Source organism: Prionailurus viverrinus, chromosome C1 (assembly GCF_022837055.1).
Source record: "Prionailurus viverrinus isolate Anna chromosome C1, UM_Priviv_1.0, whole genome shotgun sequence".
NCBI classification, from domain to species: Eukaryota; Metazoa; Chordata; class Mammalia; order Carnivora; family Felidae; genus Prionailurus; species Prionailurus viverrinus.
Genome location: NC_062568.1, coordinates 10071310 through 10092101, shown reverse-complemented (window position 1 = coordinate 10092101; position 20792 = coordinate 10071310). Strand labels below are relative to the sequence as shown.

Sequence of the window (20792 nt, the reverse complement as noted above, 5' to 3'; positions counted from 1 at the left end):
GTACTCAGTGCGTCTTACTGGTATATCTTCTTTTCTCTTATTTTCGTACCAAGTAGTTAACTAAGGCTTTGACGTTTTAGGAGTCAAATATAATCCCTTCCATTGTGGCATCCCAGAGCAACATCTGTAGGTGAAACAAAACTTAAAAAAAATTTTTTTTAAATTATATTTGAGAGAGAGAGAGAGACAGACAGAGAGGGAGGGAGAGAGATACCAAGCAGGGGAGGGGCAGGAAGAGAGGGAGACACAGAATCCGAAGCAGGCTCCAGGCTCTGTCTGAGCTGTCAGCATAGAACCCGATGTAGGGTTTGAACTCGTGAACCATGAAATCATGATCTGAGCCAAAGTCAGATGCTCAACTGACTGAGCCACCCAGGCACCCCTCAAATTTTTTTGTTTTAAAATATTGGAAATCTTGGGGGAGCAATTAGGTAGGAAAGGGTGAGTGAGTGGGCATGTTTATTAGTATATTGAAATAATTTAGAAAGTCGTAGCACAGTTATATAATAAGCCATGGATTGTTAAATTTAGGGCTCAGTATACCACTATGATTCATGACCACTTTCAGAGACTTTGTTTATATTTGGTACTTCATGAAATGTTCAAACACTTGACTTGCCCTTCTTTTCCCTGTAGTTGTTACATTGTATGCTACTCTAGGAGGTCCGGCTATTGTTCATGGATTGAATGAAACAGAGGTGACCAACATCATTACCAGTAAAGAACTCTTGCAAACAAAGTTGAAGGTGAGGACTGCAGTTGTTTTGTAACTGTCCGAAACCTGAGAATTTTCAGTGTCTTGGGCTCTAATGCTGATGCTATTATGACCTTTCAAATCCTGAATATCTTTGTAAACTTTTAGGAACATCATACTTTATTCCTTTCCTTTAGAAAAGAAAAAGTAGATTTTGCCTGTATTTATGTATAAGTAGTGCATAGAGTTTCAGAGTGATTGGTAAGTATAATATATATGCCCGTGTCTAAGGGGAAGGGGTCATAACTTTCATTGTGTCCACTTGTGTTCTAGTCTATTTTCAGTAAATTTCTAATTTTGAAGGGTTGTTTCTAAACTAGTAACTCGTTTTATATCGGAAGCATTGGGTCATTATGAGGTTTTAGAATTTTTTTAAGGAAAAGGCTTTATGAAACTATAGGAGAAAAGGGGTTTAAGTCTCTAGATGACTCCCTGTGAAAACAGTAATATCTGCCTTTTTTTTTAAGTTTATTTATTTATTTTGAGAGAGAGAGAGAGAGAGAGAGGGAGAGAGAGAAGATCCCAAGCAGGCTCCATGCTGTCAGCACAGAGCCCGATGTGGGGCTCAGTCTTCTGACCCCGAGATCATGACCTGAACCCATGTCAAGAGTCAGACAGTTAACCGACGCCCCTGGCGATTTTTTTTTAAAGTTTGTTTACTTATTTTGAAAGAGAAAGAGAAAACCAGTGGGGGAGGGGCAGAGTGAGAAGGGGACAGAGGATCTGAAGCCGGCTCTGAGCCGGATGTGGGGCTCAACCTCACGAACCAAACCGTGAGATCATGACCTGTGCCCTGAAGTCAGATGCTTAACCACCTGAGCCACCCAGGTGCCCTTTTTATATGCAGGTTTGTAAGTGAATCCCCCCATCTTTGTTAGCCTCTTGAAAACATGTAGGGCGGTGGCTGCTCCATTGTTCCGGCAGCCTGTGTTTACACGCCTATTTTGTAAGGAAGTGACTTTGTTGATTAGGATTGTACCAAAGAACAGGGTACACAGTAAGTCTAATGCCATAAAATAGCAATGTAAATTTCCGACCGGTATTTCTCCATCTGAAGGAAGTGGTATTCATACCAGTGCACCCCCTCACCCTTTTTGGGAGGCAAGAAATGGATAATTCTGTGACTGCAGTAAACTACTTTTCTCGTGTCCTGGACTGGCTCTAAGCTGTTCGCTGACGAACAGTGAAGAACGTGAGGCACGCTTGTGTTTTTCCAGGATATAGTTTCTTTAGTCCCACGCCTGCGGCACATCATCACTGTGGATGGGAAGCCACCGACCTGGTCCGAATTCCCCAAGGGCGTCATCGTGCACACCATGGCCGCGGTGCAGGCCCTCGGAGCCAAGGCGAGCGCAGGTACGGCACACCCCGCCAGGTCCCTCCCGCGGTTCTGCAGCGGCTGTGCTCTCCAGAGTCGTTCCAGACCCTGAAGTCAGGTCAGGGACAAACCCACTTCCTAAACCGTCACTTTGGGAAGTACGGCCACTCTACATCTACTGTTTTCTGCCCTTTGAAGAAAGGTTTCAGGAAGAACCCACACATTAATTTATTCGTATTCTAAAAAGTAGTACGTATTTGAGATTAGTTGGAAAGACTTTTATGTTCTACAGGTTTCCCGTTTCTTTTTTCTGATAGTTTTGAGTGGTTTGAAGTTACTTTCGTAAATAGTGGCGTCAAACCAGTGCTATGTGAATTATGTGCAAGTATGAGCAGATGGCTGGAGTGGCTAATCCTGGATTCCCCGCTTTCATTCCCGGCTCAGACTCTCCCTCTTCCTTGCAGAGGGAATGTCTTCTCATCCTCTAGCTGGAACACGTGGGCATGGTGATGCTGGAGGTTCCCACTCTCAGTGTCAGAAAGTGCTAGTGTATTGGGATTTGGGAATATCACAGAAGCTGCTACGATGCCGGGACTGGATTTCCTTTGTAGCTGGAAACATAGTGCTTATTTAGATGTAAGCACTCAGCTGTGGAATGGGAATAGGGCTGTGCTGACATTAGTGTTGAGCATATGGAATTTTCAGTGCTAGTGGGACATTCAGTGTAGCACTTTTTTTAAGTCTTTATTTTTGAGAGAGAGAGACAGAGTGGGAGCAGGGAGGGGGCAGAGAGAGGGAGAGACACAGAATCCGAAGCAGGCTCCAGGCTCTGAGCTGTCAGCACAGAGCCCATCGCGAGGCTTGAACTCACAGACCACGAGATCATGACCTGAGCCGAAGTCGGATGCTTAACCTACTGAGCCACCCGGGTGCCCCTCAGTGTCGATCTTTAGTGGGGGTATGGCATATACTCTGGAGCTAAGTTTGGAGTTAAGAGATTCAGAGGCCAGAAGCACTTAGGTTTTAATTGTAGCTGTGGAAGTAGGTGAGGTCACCCACAGAGAATGGTGCCTCTGAAAGCAGCGGAGCGTTGGTCAGAGAAGAGGGAAGAAACCATGCTGTGTGTTCCTGGAATCCAAGCGAAAGGAGCCCATCAGTGAGGCAGGAGTCGTCAGCGGGAGTCAGGTGACACTGGGACTGCCGGAGGACCGCCTCAGAGCAGTTCGTAGGACGCGGTGGTGGTGGAGGACGGTGCCTGGGATGAAGGGCTGAGTGGCAGGCTAGGAAGGTGGGACTGGAACGAAGACCGTTGTCATGAGATCTGTCTGCGCATGTTGGAGAGGAAGAGTTCACTGGTGAACACGTTTAAAATCGCTTCCCCCCCACTTACTGAAGAGGTCCGGGGCTTCCAGGATTAACCCAGGCAGTGCCATCCGTGACCCGCTTCTCGTTGTCTTTCTGCTGTCTGCTGGACGTGGGCTGCTGTCCTTAGCTTGTGCCCAAGGAGGACACGGTCTCTTAATCCAGGACTCGGACTGTAGCCAAGTCAGCTTGGCTTCACCATGTGAGGCCAAGAACATTGTTTAGCAACCACCCTTATTTCTTAGTTGAATTGCTGGAATAGCCTTTTGTGTCCCTACTGCCCTTCGTCCCTTTCTCAAGTTGGGTAGCCGCGTAGCAGCCACAGGTGATGACGAACTGCCGTTTGAAACAGCATTGTTTTCTACCCCGGAGTGAAATCCAAAGTCTTGAGTGAGGCCTTGAAGGCTTTGCATGATATGGTCCTGGCTGTGACTTCAGCTTCCTTTCCTGCTGTTTTTCCTCTTACTCACTGGTCTTTACATATGCCAATCACACTGCTACCTCAGGGCCTTCGCTCTTGCCTGTTTTCTGCTTGAAACATTCTTCTCCCAATTCCAGGGTTTCCATGGCTCCCTTCCTCACTGTATTCAAGTCTTTACTAAAATGCCAACTTGACAGGAAAGTTTTTCTTGACTTTTCCATCTAAATTGCTTCTCCTGTCATCTCACCTAGTCTTGCTGTGTTTTTCTTTATAGCTTTTATGACATTATAGATTTATGATTTGTTTATATTCTATATTTCCTTTATGTGAGGGGACTTGATCTGTTTTGCTGACCTAGTTGTTGAATCGAGTTGACAAACATGATTATGGAAAAAATTGGTAAATATGGCTAAATTTCTCAGAAGTGTGTGTTTTTTTTCCTCCAATGCAGAAAACAAACCTCATAGCAAACCAGGGCCCTTAGATATTGCAGTAATCATGTATACAAGTGGATCCACAGGACTTCCAAAGGGAGTCATGATCTCCCACAGCAACATTATTGCTGGTATAACTGGGATGGCGGAAAGGATTCCAAGGCTGGGGTAAGTCATAGTAAATGTGGTCGTACCTGTTGTGAAAATTAACATTTGTGTCGTTTAGTAGTATATGGCCAACCTAGTCTCTCAGAGTCTGTTCACAGTTGGCATTTCCTTCAAAAAAAAAAAAAAAAAAAGGCAGGACGCTTAAATTAATTACAAAACAGTTACAATTGTGAGGTTTAAAATACAGTTTTGCAGGGGCGCCTGGGTGGCGCAGTCGGTTAAGCGTCCAACTTCAGCCAGGTCACGATCTCGAGGTCCGTGAGTTCGAGCCCCGCGTCGGGCTCTGGGCTGATGGCTCAGAGCCTGGAGCCTGTTTCCGATTCTGTGTCTCCCTCTCTCTCTGCCCCTCCCCCGTTCATGCTCTGTCTCTCTCTGTCCCAAAAATAAATAAACGTTGAAAAAAAAATTAAAAAAAAAATACAGTTTTGCATACAATATCATTGTTAATATTTACTTTTCACTTTAAAAGTGTAAATTTTAACTGACTCAAATCCCTTCATGTGAATTATCTTGATCCGTTGATAGTTTTGCCACTAGAGTCATTTTTATACCTAAACAGGTGTGATTCAGGTGGACAAATAACTTCATAGATTCCAGGAAATGTTTATTGAGCTTCATTCAGCCTCCGATTTTTCTTCTTAAGAGCAATTCCAGCACTAACGGGCAGGGTGGACGTGCCGTGGGAAGAGACTGGCGGAGAAGCCCAGATGGGACCGTGAGGGCTTGTTTGGCAGTGGGCAAACGGCTGATCTGGCGTGTGGTCATGGCTGGATGTTTCTGATGCCCTTGAGCACAGAAATTACCCTCATGCCAGTTACTGTGGAATTGAATTTAGGGATGGAGAGAGAAGTTTCTCTCATGAATGGATCCCTTTTAGAAAGAATTCAGAGCAGCAGTTCTCTGGGTTAGTCTTAGTTTGCCCTTCATATTTTTGGAGGTGGGGGCACTTCTTGAAATAGATACGTATACGTACATGTTTTCTTGTGCATGGTAGAATTTATTATTTGTAAATAACTCTCAAAACAGGAGTCTCTTCTGTAAAACTCCTGGCCAACAGTTGTGGATTCTGTTTGAACTCTTCCGTTTGGGAGCCCACCAGCTTTAAAGACCATTTCCTTTTCGGATGATTTCCCCTGCCCTTCGAGAGAACCCTTCTTTTGGCCCCCAGCCTTCATTTCTTCTCTCCTAGCATGTGGCTCCTGCAGCACTCCTAATTAGTGAGTGCCTTCAAGCAGGACCGGAGACGAGCCTCCTCCTTAGTGTCTGCCTCCTGGGGTTTAGGCTGAGCTGTGGTTCTCCCCCTGTGCGCCCCCGCCCTCCCTGCACACCCCCCAGTGTGGGTCTGCCACCCCCCTCCCCCACATGTACACACGCACACACTCTCTCTCACTCTCCCTTTCTCCCCACACGGGCTCCCTTTTGCAGTCGCTTCCTGCAGAGCTGGCCTCTGACGGTTGCTTTTATATCCCCTTGTCTTTCAGAGAGGAAGATGTTTACATTGGATATCTGCCCCTGGCCCACGTGTTAGAATTAAGTGCCGAGCTTGTGTGTCTTTCTCACGGATGCCGCATCGGCTACTCTTCACCACAGACGTTAGCAGATCAGGTAAATTAAATGTCGGTGACTTTAGATACTAACAAATTTCTTGAACACATTTCCCCCCATCCTTGTGACAGTATGTTGCAAAGGTGACAGTTAATCAGTTAATCACTTGCCTTTTAAGTTCTTTTTACAATGAATGAGTTAAAATGGTGAGTTTATAGTAATTGACTTTTTGGTCTGAGAATTCCACTGTAAGGATCACTTTATAGAGATCGCTTTTTCTTTCTGTAGTCTTCAAAAATAAAGAAAGGAAGCAAAGGGGATACAACCATGTTGAAACCAACACTGATGGCGGCTGTTCCGGTAAGAATTGACCATTAATCAACGTTGAGCACTGAACAAGCGTCCTCTGCTACAGAATGTAAATGCTACTGGGAAAGACACTGTTGACGAGGCAGTTTCTGTGGGACTTACTACTTCTTGATTATTTACGTCACCTTATGCGCTACGGGATTTATTCAGTCTTTTTTTTTTTTTTTTTTTTTTTTAGCTTTATTCATTGATTTAAATTTACTAAACACTCAACTTAGTTTCAGCTTCCCTATGATATTATCAGCTCCTTTTCCTAAATAAGCTTCTTACTCAGATCATTTTCATGATATGTTTGCTATGAGTAGAAACCTGAAGCCCAGTGGGAGATAGGGGGGAAGGTGTGATATCCTTCTCCTCAAAGCCAATTGTGTCATTGCCTTCCTGAGACAGGAGGTCTGGCCTAGTCACTGGAAAAAGGGACAAAGAAGTTGGTGCAACTTTGAATTAATTACCTGAGAAGCGCTTTGCATCCCAATATACCAGGCACGGGGAGGGGTCTGGTAATGAGAGGAGTAGAAATGGGTAGCAAGGAATTTTCTGTCTCCTTAATGTAAGATTTATGTGGCTTCTGATTTTGTCTCAAAGTGTTGGGATTGTTCCAAACACTTGAGTGCTCCCAGCCAGCAAAGTTAACGTAGTTACCACGGTATAAATGACCAGTAGTTTGATAGTCTCTAGAGGTGAGGAGTTTCCTTGGTGTAGTATCTTACTTTTTAGTTCATGTATCAGTTCATATAAAATTAAATATAATTTAAAACTGTAGAGGAAAAGCCATTTCAAGTCATTACAGTATACTGCATAGTGATAGGCCTAGCGAGCAAAATGCAGTGCAGAGAAGGAAAATTTCCTGCGTGTAGCATTAAAAGACAATCAACTGGGACGCCTGGGTGGCTCAGTTGGGTAAGCGTCTGACTCTTGGTTTCGGCTCAGGTCATGATCTCACGGTTCACAGGGAGAGCCCTGTGTCGGGCTCTGCACTCACAGCACAGAGCCTGCTTGGGATTCTCTCCCTATCTTTCTCTGCCCCTCCCCTCCCCTCTCTCTTTCTAATAAATTAACTTAAAAAAAAAAAAGGGACCATCAACCAACCAAAATAACCCTATGGTCCCCCTTTTTTAAAAAATTTTTTAACTTTTATTTATTTTTGAGAGAGCGTACAAGTGAGGGAGGGGCAGAGCGAGGGGGAGACACAGAATCTGAAGCAGGCTCCAGGCTCTGAGCCATCAGCACAGAGCCTGACGCAGGATTCGAACCCACGAACCGTAGGATCATGACCTGAGCTGAAGTTGGACACTTAACTGACTTGAGCCAGCCAGGCACCCCAACCCTATGGTCCTTTTATCAGCAAAGTGAGGCTGTATTTTTATAAGTTAAGGTATGAGAATTTAAGAAACCATTTCATATAGTTGTTCATTTATTTAGTTCGTTTATTTTCCAAAATAAATAAGACAGTTGCTTATTTTATTTTATTTTATTTTATTTATTTCTTTAAAAAAATTTTTTTTAATGTTTATTTATTTTTGAGAGAGAGACAGAATGCGAGTGGGCTAGGGGCACAGAGAGAGGGAGATGCAGAATCCAAAGCAAGCTCCAGGCTCTGAGCTGTCAACACAGAGCCCGATGCGGGGCTCGAACTCATAAGCTGTGAGATCGTGACCTGAGCCGAAGTCGGACGCTCAACCGACTGGGCTACCCAGGCGCCCTGACAGTTGCTTATTTTATAAGCAAGGCAATATAAAAATCAGTAATGATAACATTACTGCCCTAAGGCTTTTCTTTTTTCTTTTAACTACTCCTATGAGCATCTAGGTATATTTGTGCTATGAAAAATTATTTTTATAGAAACCTCAGTTTTAAACTACTTGTGGCTCTATTTTAAAAGTTTGTTCCTCTTAGAATATAGTTTTTAAAATGCCTCAGTACTGATAGAAATATTTATCTGTTGTGAAGATGTAATATATAAGACAGCTGATAGCGTTATTGATTATATTAACTCATTTTTATATATCTAGGAAATCATGGATCGGATCTACAAAAATGTCATGAATAAAGTGAATGAAATGAGTAGCTTCCAGCGCAATCTGTTTATTCTGGCCTATAATTACAAAATGGAGCAGATTTCAAAAGGGCATGGCACCCCTCTGTGTGACAGGTCAGTAGACTCCCCCTCTCTTTGGTAACTTACCATTTTTTCTTATTACTAGCCCGGTTAATTGAGATAGTTGTAAGAAATTTGTTTTAAAAAGTCAAAGGGACTATAAAACACCATCTTGCATAAGAATATGAGCAATTAAAAATATTGCAATATTATTCGAAAAAATGTTTCATTTACAGTTTTCCTGTGTTTAATAGCGTGCTTCTGCAGCGCCTGGGAGGCTCAGTCACTTTAGCATCTGACTCTTGAGTTTGGCTCAGGTCATGATCTCTTGGTTCAGGAGATCGAGCCCCGTGTCCAGCTCTGCTCTGGCTGTGGAGCCTGCTTGGGATTCTCTCTCTGCCTCTGTCCTCTCTCTGTCTCTGTCCCTCTCTCTCTGCCTCTGTCCTCTCTCTGTCTCTGTCCCACTCTCTCTGCCTCTCCCCCATTCTCCCTCCCTCCCTCCCTCCCTCCCTCTGTTCTTTTCTCTTTGCCTCTCTCCCATTGTCTGTCCCTCTCCCTCCCTCCCTCCCTCCCTCCACACGCCCCTCCCCCTGCCTCTCCCCCATTCTCTCTCTCTCTCAAAGTAAATAAACTTAAAAAAAAATGTGTGCTTTTATTTTTTGTTGACACATTATGTGGTATGTGATTTTAGTTGAGAAATAGTTTCTCTTTGCTTTTAAATTTATTTCAATATGAATATAAAATGGCAACCAAATATGAGTAAATGTTTTGTGTTTAAAGTGTTAAATGACAGGTTTTATCACCAGCCTTATTATTTGTTATTTTGTTTTTGTAGTGCTAATAGATTTAAGTAGATTTAATTGTAAATAATTTAGAAATTAGAACACAAAGGATGACATTTAACTTTTTAAAATCTATTTATTTTTTATTTTTATTTGAGAGAGAGAGAGAGCAAGCAGTGGAGGAGGAGAGAAAGAGAGAGACAATCTTATGCAGGCCCAACACTCAGAGTGGAGCCTGTTATGGGACTTGATCCCATGACCCTGGGATCATGAACTGAGCTGAAATCAAGAGTCAGACATTTAACCGACTGAGCCACCCATGCGCCCCAACATTTAATTTGTTTTTATGAGAATATTAATATAGTTTTCAGATACTCCACCTTATTTAAAACTTTGGCTTTTTTTCCTGCCTTATTTTAGCTTTTTTCTTAGTGGGATATATAACCTACTTTGTAAAGCCTGTTAACATACATATGAGTATGTATATGTATGTGTGTGTGTGTATATATATATATATATATATATATATATATATATATATACACACACATGTATACATGTATAACATAACTGGAAATTTTATTTATTATTATTTTTTAATGTTTATTATTGAAGGAGAGAGAGCATGAGCTGGGGAGGGGCAGAGAGAGAGGGAGATACAGAATTCAAAGCAGGCTCTAGGCTCTGGGCTGTCAGCACAGAGCCCGATGTGGGGCTCGAACTCACGAACTGTGAGATCATGACCTGAGCCGAAGTTGGACACTCAAGTGACTGAGCCCCCCAGGTGCCCCAAAGCCTGTTAATACTTTTTAAATGATTGCTGCTTAGTCTTCACCTTTTCCAGAGTTATATTAAAAAAAAAAAAAAAAAGCCCTTCTCTTTTTCTGATAAAGATTAGCAAGTAATCTTTTTATTAGTATCTTTCCAGAAATATTTTAATTAGATATTTGAATTTTATTTTTTTTAATTTAGCAGACATTTTTTTTTCATTCATTCATTCATTGTAGACAGCACGCAGTTGGGGGAGAAGGTCAGAGACAGTGAGCAGAATCTTAAGCAGACTCCATGCTCAGCACGGAGCCTGGAGCCCGACACGTGGCTGGACCCCATGACCGTGGGATTGTGACCTGAGCCGAAATCAAGAGACACTCAACCAACTGAGCCTCCCAGGCGTGCCCCATTAATTTAGCAGACATCTTAAAAACAATAAACACTTCAGAATCCAGTGAAATTTTTAAAAAGAGTTAGGTCATTCAAATATGTACACATTTCTAATGAAAAGCAAAAAATAATTTGCTTTTTTAACAAATTTTTTTAAAGTTTATTTTTGAGAGAGAGAGAGAGCACGGGCAGGGGAGGGGCAGAGAGAGGGACACAGAATCGGAAGCAGGCTCCAGGCTCTGAGCTGTCAGCACAGAGCCCGATGTGGGGCTCGAACCCACGAACCGCGAGATCAAGACTTGAGCCGAAGTCGGATGCTTAACCAACTGCACCTGGGTGGCTCCGTTGGTTAAGCATCTGACTTCGGCTCAGGTCTTCATCTCCCTGTTCGTGGGTTCGAGCCCCACATCGGGCTCTGTGCTGACAGCTCAGAGCCTGGAGCCTGCTTCCGATTCTGTGTCCCCCTCTCTTTCTGGCCCTCCCCTGCTCACACTCTGTCTCTCAAAAATAAACTAAATGTTAATGCTAAATTAAAAGCATTGTGTTAAGATCCAACAGGATTATTTAGTATTAATATATATATTATAGAATATAAAACTAATTGCTCTGGCCATAAGCAAGGGTTTGCCATCACTATACAAAGTTAAACCTGACAATTTTGAATTCAAACATTACTTGAAAAGTTAAGAGAAAAGTCATTATGTTCTTTACTTGGTGGTTGAACTTACAAGAGTTAGGATTTAAGTAGTGGGTCAGAGAATCTCCCGAATGGGTGGTGTGGCCTTGGGTGAGCCTGACTCTCAGAGTCAGGAGATCACTTTGGAAAATCCCACTCAGCTTTAAAATCCTGCGATTCTCTGCTTATTTATTTTTATTTTTATTTGTTGCAAGGTTTATTTTTCGAAAAGTTCGAGGCTTGCTGGGTGGAAACATTCGGCTTCTGTTGTGTGGAGGCGCTCCACTTTCTGCAACCACACAGCGGTTCATGAACATCTGTTTCTGCTGTCCCGTGGGGCAGGGGTACGGACTCACTGAATCTTCTGGTGCAGGAACGATTACAGAAGGTTGGTGTTATCAATGCCTGGTGTGGCCGGCAGAGGCTGGGGTGCAGCTCCAGGCACCGTGTGGTGGTGGTGGTTTTGGGCAGTGTATCCGATGAGAGCGGTTCAGGTATCTGTGTGCAGGATGATGGTGATTATTGATACGGTATTCAGACTGTATCAGCTACACCTAGTAGTCAGCAGTTGAAGGAATTTTTCCTGTTAGACTACAATGTGTCCTTTAAAAGCTACTTAGCGTTCTGGAAAGGAAGTTGTAGTAACAAGCATTGTCTTTATTATATACATTTATTTTCTTATATCAGGCAAGAAGTTTCTTTTTGTGTAGAAAAATTGCCATGTTTTGTAGAGTTGTTTAGGTGTGTATATTAAGGCTTAAACTCAGAAGTGGTTTATGGGCGTGGTCTGTGTGAGAGAGAAACTAGATTCAGTTCTAGAAAATATAATTTCCAGGGTATGAGAATATAAATTCCAGGGTAATTTCTGTGTCCTGGTGATGTGGTTGAAGAGGTGATCCACTATCCAAGTAGGTGATGAATCCCAAAGTGCTTTATGTGTCTGTCCCTTTTATGGAGGGAAGTTACTTTGCTTCTCACTACTAGCAAAAGCTGCTTTGCATTTTCTAGGTACTCACAGATACTCAAGCTTTTAACTGATCATTTTCCCCTACTTAGCTGAGTTGTTTCAGTGGTCCATTCTTATGGCAGGTTTATCTGGCATTACTTCTGTATTTTCCTGTTTTCAGTGATATTTTCTGTATTTTGGAAGCTACTTCTAAGTCTCATTTTGCAGGAAATAAACAAGCAACCTTAAAGATGTGCATATATGCTTCCTTTCTTCTGAGGATCCTTACGTCTTCTGTTTTTAAGATTCACGTTGAATGTGATTAATTGGTTACAGTTTATGGTGTAAAGAAAACAACCTGTAAAGTATTAAAGATAAGCCTTTTATTTCTGATATTTGCCCCTGAGAAGGGCACATAACACAGTAGCAATTCACAGTAATGGTGTGTGCTTTTCCCAGATCCTTGCAAGCCAACCTTGATCTCCAGACTGATCTCTGAACTCTCACTGCATGAATTTAAACAGATGATAGCGTATGCTGATTCGGGGAAGCTCTCTCTGAAATAGTGATGGGTGGGAGGGAGAAGGTAGGAGAGGTTATTTGTACTACAAAGCCATCAGGTCTAATAAGAAAGCAGACTAGGTGTAAACCATCGTGAGCCATCATCCTTTACAGAGCGGGGCTCTAGACTCAGGAAGCAGACAGCCACTGCGGGGAGTGGAGTGAGCCCCGAGGTAAGAGAATACACGATGGGTGTAAGGAAGGAGTCTGGGGGACCTGGATCAGGCGTGGCCATCTCAAGGGGCCACACTTGCTGCTGGGGATGTGGACCCTGTTTCTCCTGGAGATCCCACACTTCTGTGTAAAATGTCCTGGATTTTCAAATGTCCATAACCAGTTCAGAATCAAAACACAGAACAAGGCCACACGGCTTGTGGTTTACCAGTTCGTGACTCCTGCTTTTAAAGAGTCCCTGGGGATGTGAAAGCTTTGGGATAAGTCATCACTTTTGGTAATTCAGAAAAATGAAACTGTTTATTTACCACTCTAGTCAAATACTTTTTTTTTTTTTTTCATTTGTGTCTTTAGTATGGGACTACAATACTGGCCGAGTGGGAGCACCATTAGTTTGCTGTGAAATCAAACTGAAGAACTGGGAGGAAGGTAAATAGTCTGTTGTCCCCACCACAGAGCGTTCGCTGGTGTCATTTTCGACTTTAAAATGGGAATTGTGCTTCATTTTCGTCCTTATTCTAGAATATAAAATTATCCACAAATGCTCGTGTCTTTTGTGATAGAACTGCTCTATCGGGATCCATGCAAATGCGTTTCTTTTTCTTGTTTCAAGGATGATTCTGAAGAAATAGAATTGTTTTCATTTTGCTTATTGTCTTACTGCATAAATGCAAATAAGAATTATAGCAAAAACTTGAGAAATCTGCTTAATGAATAATGTCCATAAATTAGGAATGATCATAAGTGTATTGTATGGAAGCAAAATCATGAAGTGTAGTCTATGAAACGGAAGATTTGTACATTTTTTTTTCTTTCTTTTCCCCTGAGGACTTCAATCTAGAGTCATCAGAAGGAAAGTTTTACTGTAATTTCGTAAAAATCTGTTGCTTATACCATTTAAATACTAATCACTTTTTATTTTTTATTTATTAAAAAAAAATTTTTTTTCAATGTTTATTTTTGACAGAGAGAGAGAGACAGAGCATGAGCAGGGGAGGGACAGAGAGACAGGGAGACTCAGAATCCGAAGCAGGCTCCAGGCTGTCAGCACAGAGCCCTATGTGGGTCTTGAACTCATGAACTGTGAGATCGTGACCTGAGCCAAAGTTGAATGCTTAACCGACAGAGCCACCCAGGCACCCCAATACTAGTCACTTTTTAAAAAAATTATTTGTTTCAGTTAATGTGTATACATTTTCACTGATCGGATTAGATGCACTTTTATTCAAAGTAAAGATTCTGAGGGTTAGATGCCATTATCCAATTATCTTTTAGCAGAATTAGTGAAAATGTTCAATAAATTTAAACTTGGAATCATTCTGAAATTATCTGTAAGGCATAAATCTTTTTTTTTTTTTTTCAACGTTTATTTATTTTGGGGACAGAGAGAGACAGAGCATGAACGGGCGAGGGGCAGAGAGAGAGGGAGACACAGAATCGGAAACAGGCTCTAGGCTCTGAGCCGTCAGCCCAGAGCCCGACGCGGGGCTCGAACTCACGGACCGCGAGATCGTGACCTGGCTGAAGTCGGACGCTTAACCGACTGCGCCACCCGGGCGCCCCAGGCATAAATCTTTTAAATACAGTGTAATTTTGATTTTATACAGAGAGGTATTTGTTAAATATGTGATTTAATACTTTCATCAGATGTATAAGAATCTCTACAGAATCCCTAAAGGATTTACCTGTGTAGTCTAGGTAATTATTTAATACCGCAAGTGTTGGATTTTTCGGTGTAATTTTTTTTCTTGGACTAGTGGTTTTAAGTGCAGAAGTGCTTATGGTTAAGCAACTGAAAATTTGTACCTAGTTCTATATTAATGGGTTTTGCTCATTCATGCTGTCTGCCTTACTTCTTTTGGGAAACTCTTTGGATTGAAATCAGATGTTCCCCATTTAGACACTCCTAGTTTCAAATTTTCACATGATGGGCATAGGGATAAAAATGTTGAATTAACTCTAAATTATTTGTGTTTTCTAGGTGGATACTTTAATACCGATAAACCACACCCCAGGGGTGAAATTCTTATTGGCGGTCAAAATGTGACAATGGGATACTACAAAAATGAAGCAAAAACAAAAGCTGATTTCTTTGAAGATGAAAATGGACAGAGGTGGCTCTGTACTGGAGATGTCGGGGAGTTTGACCCTGATGGTTGTTTAAAGATTATTGGTGAGCTATCTCATTTTTTTTTTCCCCCTGATAGTGGACGTTTTGGAAATAGTTTTACAAAAGAGATAACTGTTTATTTAGGGAAGCTGTTCAATAATATAAGAATGTATCTTTCTGCAGTGTTGATATGGTCTATTGTATCATCCCTGGAATATAAAATTTTATACTAGGGACTGTGTGGGAGTTTTAAGGCTTGACATTTTAGAGGGTCTCAGTCTGTTCAATAGCAGTGGTATTTTGAATTATTAGATAACCCTCAAAGAATCAAATTCTTAGTAGGAAATATTTATTTTTTGTGCATTCTTTGCTGTTTAGAGGTTATTGGACAGGGCTCTCTCCTGTTGGAATGGCGTCGTGGCCTTGCCTGTGAGGAAGGCCTGGCAGTTCGAGTATTGATCCCCCCCCCCGGGGCAAAAAATAGCTCCCCGTCTTCCCTCTTCCATTCTTTTTCTCTTAATAGCATTTCTGTTCCAGTCATGCTACCTAGAAACCCGGGAGGAGATGAGACTCTTCAGTCAACTCCTCGTATCTTGCCCACACCCTACTGATGTGTCATGTGAAACACGCCTCAAGACCATTCTCTTCGTTCTCTGTGCCCTCTTCCCATGATCAGGCTTACACCTTCTGTCACCTCGTTGTAAGAAATTCCTCTCTGTTGACGTTGACATCCCTCTTGAAACACACCCTCTCACACACACACACACATACCGTGTGATTCCTCAGCACTGATCTCACTGGGCCACATTGCTGCTAGGGGCTCAGTACGGTGTACCTCTGTTAGCGGAGCCCCAGTTCGCCTCCACCTGCATCACTGGCTGCGTCCGCCCCATCTGTGTTCTTTACCAGTGCTCTTCTACTTGGTGACCGTCCGGTCTTCCCTCAGGACTCCGCTCAGGCCTCACTTGTAGGCATTCTTTCCAAAGCAGCAGGTTCGGGAGGCTTGACACTTCACCACTGCCATACTGTCCTGACGTGATGTGTCCCTGCTCACGCTGCTCTCCAGACGGTGTGTGAGCCTTCAGATGGCGCTGAGAAGTCTTTACCTTCCTGGTGTTAACTGGTCCCAGACACACGCCTGTTCGGCAGAACGTACCTGAGGCCCTGATGACGGGGTCCCTTGTCAGAAGCTGATTTTCTTCTTTGGAAGAGTTTATTTAAAACTACAAACATTAGGGTCTAATTTTACTATGTACCTTTAATTTTAGCGTAACTACTGTAATGACCTTAATTGATAGCACATGACTTCGGGAATGGCCAGTATTCATAGGTATGACTGTTACTGTCTCTCTTGTGCTCCCCTCCCCAGATCGTAAAAAGGACCTTGTGAAACTCCAGGCAGGAGAATATGTTTCTCTTGGGAAGGTAGAGGCAGCTTTGAAGAATCTCTCACTCATAGATAACATTTGTGCATACGCAAACAGGTAAGAAAGTAGAACTCCTGCTACTTTTGCTCAAAACGTTTGTGTGCCTTTGGCATTTCCTTCCTCGATGAATCTTCTTTGCCAGATTATACTAAGAACTCTCCTTTCTTATCTGTTGTCTCTGGGAAAGGCCTCTTCTCAGCGCAGTGTAGACACTAACTGATTCCTCCCTTGCGGTGCGTCTCCTCCTCGTCTTTCTCTGTGTCCCTGTTTCCTGCTCTGTACCTCACTGCGGTGTCCTGGCTGGTAGGGAGGTGAGGAAAATCACGTCCTCCTTCCTGCCACCTTGGTACCCCCAGCTACCTGTCCCCGGCACAGGGAAGCTTTCCAGAACCAGTCAGAGCAAAGGGGGGTGAAGAAGGAAGTTGGAGGAACAGAGTCATCAAGCCACACTCCGCTCAGCACTTACAATCCTGCTCTAAACCTGGGCCTGCTTGGGACCCGGGCCGGGCCAAGGGCTTCTGCCTTAAGCTATGTTAAGCTGTGGCTGAACACATAGCATCTCTAGTCCGTGATGATAATAGAGGCAGCTGGGAAGGAGAGCTTAAAGTTAAAAATCCCAGAAGTGTATTTTTGGGAAATGTGCCGGAATCTCAGACTGGCACTGCGGTGTTCTGGGGAAAATTATTCTCCGCTGTTCGCGATCAGCTACTTTGCGGGCAGCCTAGGAACCACACCACAGCAGTTGATAAAGTGGTGACTATGAAAAAATAAAATCTGCTGTCAGAAGAACCAACTTAGAAACTTTAGACATTTTAAAGATTTACTTCATTGAATTATAAATTATTCTGCCCTTTAATTAGCTATGAGGCAACTTCTTTAGCCATGCTACAGTTCTGGGTTTTATGTGTGTGATAGTAATCAGACCGCCCTTCTCTCCCTGGCACACTGCTTGCCATTCCGTAGTGCCATGGGCAGGCCACCTAAGGCTCTGTCACCAAAGGCTCATGATAACAAAAGAAAAAAATACAACCACATTACTTTGATTTGCTCCCAAATTTCTTTAGACACAACTTTTTTTTTTAATGTTTATTTTTGAGAGCGAGCACAAGTGGGGGAGGGGCAGAGAGAGAGGGAGACACGGAATCTGAAACAGGCTCCAGGCTCCGAGCTGGCAGCACAGAGCCCGATGCGGGGCTCGAACTCACGAACTGCAAGGTCACGACCTGAGCCGAAGTCGGACGACGAACCCACTGAGCCACCCAGACGCCCCATCTTTAGATCTAACTTCAAATTTACATTAGCTTTTATTTTTGTTTAGCCAGTTGATGTGAATGACAAACTTTTTTAAAAGCAGATTTTTCTAATACTTGTAGTTTTCTTTTAAGAGATGTATCCATGGAACTATTGGTAACAGTTACACATATTTGAAATTTGTCATCAAGTGTCAGATTAAGGTGTGCTTAGCAGTGAGCTCTGTCAGAGCCTGGAGCCCATGGCGAACCAGGCAGTCGCGGTGGCCGTCGCTTGAAACGAGTGGGCTGGTACCAAACACGCCTCGTGTGCGACCTTTCGACTAGTCCCGGGCCGATTGCGGCCGCGTCTGTGTCGTTGGTGAGCACGGGGCCTCAGCCACGTTGTGCTTCGTGTATCGCAGTTACCACTCCTACGTCATTGGGTTCGTCGTGCCAAATCAAAAGGAACTAACGGAACTCGCCCGGAAGAAGGGACTTGAGGGGACGTGGGAGGAGCTGTGCAACAGCTGTGAAATGGAGAACGAGGTGCTCAAAGTGCTTTCCGAAGCTGCCGTTTCAGGTGAGTGAGTGGTAGCCGGGCCCTGAGGCCTGAGAGGAGAGAGCGCTTGAATTTATCACGTAGGCTCTCGTGTCACGGGCCCGGTGACGCCGATTCCTGGTGTTTCCCTGCCGTTGGGTGGAGGCACCTGCTGGTCAGGCCTGCATCCGGGCGCGTCCACAGGGCTCGCGTCACCTGCTCCCGTGGCTCATGTGCATGAGTCGGAATGTCCTGGCCTCTGCAGCTTCTGTCTTCTGGGTTGGCCCTCGCTCTCTTACCTCAGCTGTTTCCTGGCCACCCTGGCCCACCCTGAACTGTCCAAGGCTCTCTTCTTGCATTTTCTACACTGTTGGTGTGCTGGGAGCTGCTGATACGGATAGGTCCTGTGCCGTGTGTGTGTGTGTGTGTGTGTGTGTGTGTGTGTGTGTGTGTGTGTGTGTGTGTGTGTGTGTGTTGGGGGGCTGCAACGAGACTGGGACATCTGGGTTGTTCTGCTTTGGGTTGGTAATGAATAATGCTGCTCTGAACATTCAGGTGCAGGTTTTGTGTGGCCGTGCTCTCGTCTGGGAAGATACATCGGGGTGGAGTTGCTAGGCCTGTGTTAACTTTATGTTGAACCTTTTGAGGAAGTACCAGACTGTTTACCAGAATACTTTTTTCCAAGTATTTCCCAAACTGTTTTCTAAAATGGTGACATCCTCTCACCATTCCCATCAGTGTCGGCTTCCGGTTTCCCCACAGCCTCGCAACGCTTGTTAGTTACTGTTCATCCTTTGGCTTCTAGCCATCCTACTGGGTATGAAGTATGGGGTCTTGTGGTTTTGATTTATATTTTCCTGGTGGCTAATGATGTTGAGCATCTTTTCTTGTATTTTGTAGCCATTGTATATCTTCTAGAGAAATATCTATTCAGATCCTTTGCCCATTTAAAAAAATTTTTTTTTAAGTGTATTTATTCTTGAGAGAGAGAGACAGAGCATGAGTGGGGGAGGGACAGAGAGAGAGGAGGAGACACAGAATCCAAAGCAGGCTCCAGGCTCCGCCCTGTCAGCACAGAGCCCGACTCGGGGCTTGAACTCACAAACTGCGAGATCATGACCTGAGCCGAAGCTGGACTTTGCCCATTTTTTAAATAGGATTGCCTTTTTATTATTGAGTTGTACAGGTTCTTTATATATTCCAGACACGACGCTGTAACCTGATAAGAAATTTGTAAATATTTTTTCCCATTCTGTGGGCTGTATTTTTACTTTTTTTAATGTTAATTTATTTTGAGAGAGAGACAGAGACAGAGACGGAGAAAACAAGTGGAGGAGGGGCAGAGAGAGGGAGACAGAGAATCCAAAGCAGGCTCCAGGCTCTGAGCTGTCAGCACAGAGCCCGACGTGGGGCTTCAACCCACAAATTGTGAGATCATGACCTGAGCCGAAATCAAGAGTAGGACGCTCAAGGGACTGAGCTACCCAGGCATCCGTCCCTGTGTTTTTACTTTCTTTCATGGTATCCTTTGAAGTAGAAGAGCTTTAATGTTGAAGGATACAGTTTCCCCCCTTCTGTTGCTTGTGCTTCTGGTGCCACATGTGAGAAACCACTGCCCAACTCAAATGACAGTCCCGTGTTTCATTCTAAGAGCTTTAGTTTCAGCTCTTACTTTTAGCTCTTACTGGATCCACCTGAGTTCATTTTTATGTGATGTGAAGAAGGGATCCAACCTCATTCTTAAGTAAAATGCTCTGTCTTCTGAATTAGTAGGTTATGGAGACGGAGACTTACTGTGCAGACTTGGTTTCTGAGATCTTTGGGGGCCGACTAGGCAAAGCTGGGAATCCATAAGGGCAGACTGCCTCAGCTCTGCTCCTACAGCCTTTCAGTGGACCGAACTGGACCCACTGTTTATCTGGGACAGTTTTCCTCCCATAAAGCAGACTGATTATGGACTTAATCATATGTACAAAATATCTTCAACCCGTAGACTAGCGTTCAGCTGAATAACTGGGAACTCGGACGTAGCCCGGTCGATACATAAAATGGACCTTCCCAGTCCGCGACTTGTCAGCCTGGCCCCCGTGTACATCTCCTTAGAGCTTAGTTGATTTCTAAGCAAGGACAGTAACAAAGAGCCCCCCTGATGTGCTACGTCCGCCCTGCACACAACTGAAAACACATCAGCCTTTTCTGCAGAAGAGGGTACATACTGTGTGAGAGATTTTTACTCTTCTTGTCTTCTGTGATATCCTGTCACTTAAATTTTTTAAATGTTTTTACTTATTTTTGAGAGAGAGAGAGAGAGAGAGAGAGAGAGACAGAGCACGAGCGGGGGAGGGGCGGAGAGAGAGGGAGACAGAATCCCAAGCAGGCTCCAGGCTCCGAGCCGTCAGCACAGAGCCCGACACGGGGTCTGAACCCACAAACCACAAGATTGTGACTTGAGCCGAAGTGGGACGCTCAACCGACTGAGTCACCCAGGGGCCCCTCCTGTAACTTAAATACAGTGATGCAAAGTTTTTTAATGTCTGTTATGACAGAGAATAAGAAGGGAGGAAATAGAAATAGTTGCTTTGACATATGTGCAGACACAAGATAAGAAGGGACTGTTCCCATCCCAGCGCCCGTTCCTCCGACGGGTCACGTAGCTGTAGCTGCATTTATTTTCCTGAGTGGAGGCTGTCACTACACGTGACATAATCTCGAGTCA

The 20792-nt window shown here is 43.8% G+C and overlaps 1 protein-coding gene across 4 annotated transcripts in view; it reads left to right on the top strand.

The window, feature by feature from the left end:
* The window catches only part of ACSL3 (acyl-CoA synthetase long chain family member 3), a 74395-nt gene that overhangs the window by 50370 nt on the left and 3233 nt on the right, over positions 1 to 20792 (top strand). For all 4 annotated transcript variants that reach the window (XM_047870030.1, XM_047870028.1, XM_047870029.1 and 1 more), the window contains 11 exons: positions 637 to 746; positions 1972 to 2110; positions 4307 to 4457; positions 5939 to 6062; positions 6291 to 6362; positions 8384 to 8523; positions 11304 to 11476; positions 13124 to 13198; positions 14751 to 14942; positions 16249 to 16363; positions 17961 to 18118. In XM_047870030.1, the coding sequence (XP_047725986.1) occupies positions 637 to 746; positions 1972 to 2110; positions 4307 to 4457; positions 5939 to 6062; positions 6291 to 6362; positions 8384 to 8523; positions 11304 to 11476; positions 13124 to 13198; positions 14751 to 14942; positions 16249 to 16363; positions 17961 to 18118 (1449 nt within the window). The remainder of the gene's footprint in view (positions 1 to 636; positions 747 to 1971; positions 2111 to 4306; positions 4458 to 5938; positions 6063 to 6290; positions 6363 to 8383; positions 8524 to 11303; positions 11477 to 13123; positions 13199 to 14750; positions 14943 to 16248; positions 16364 to 17960; positions 18119 to 20792) is intronic.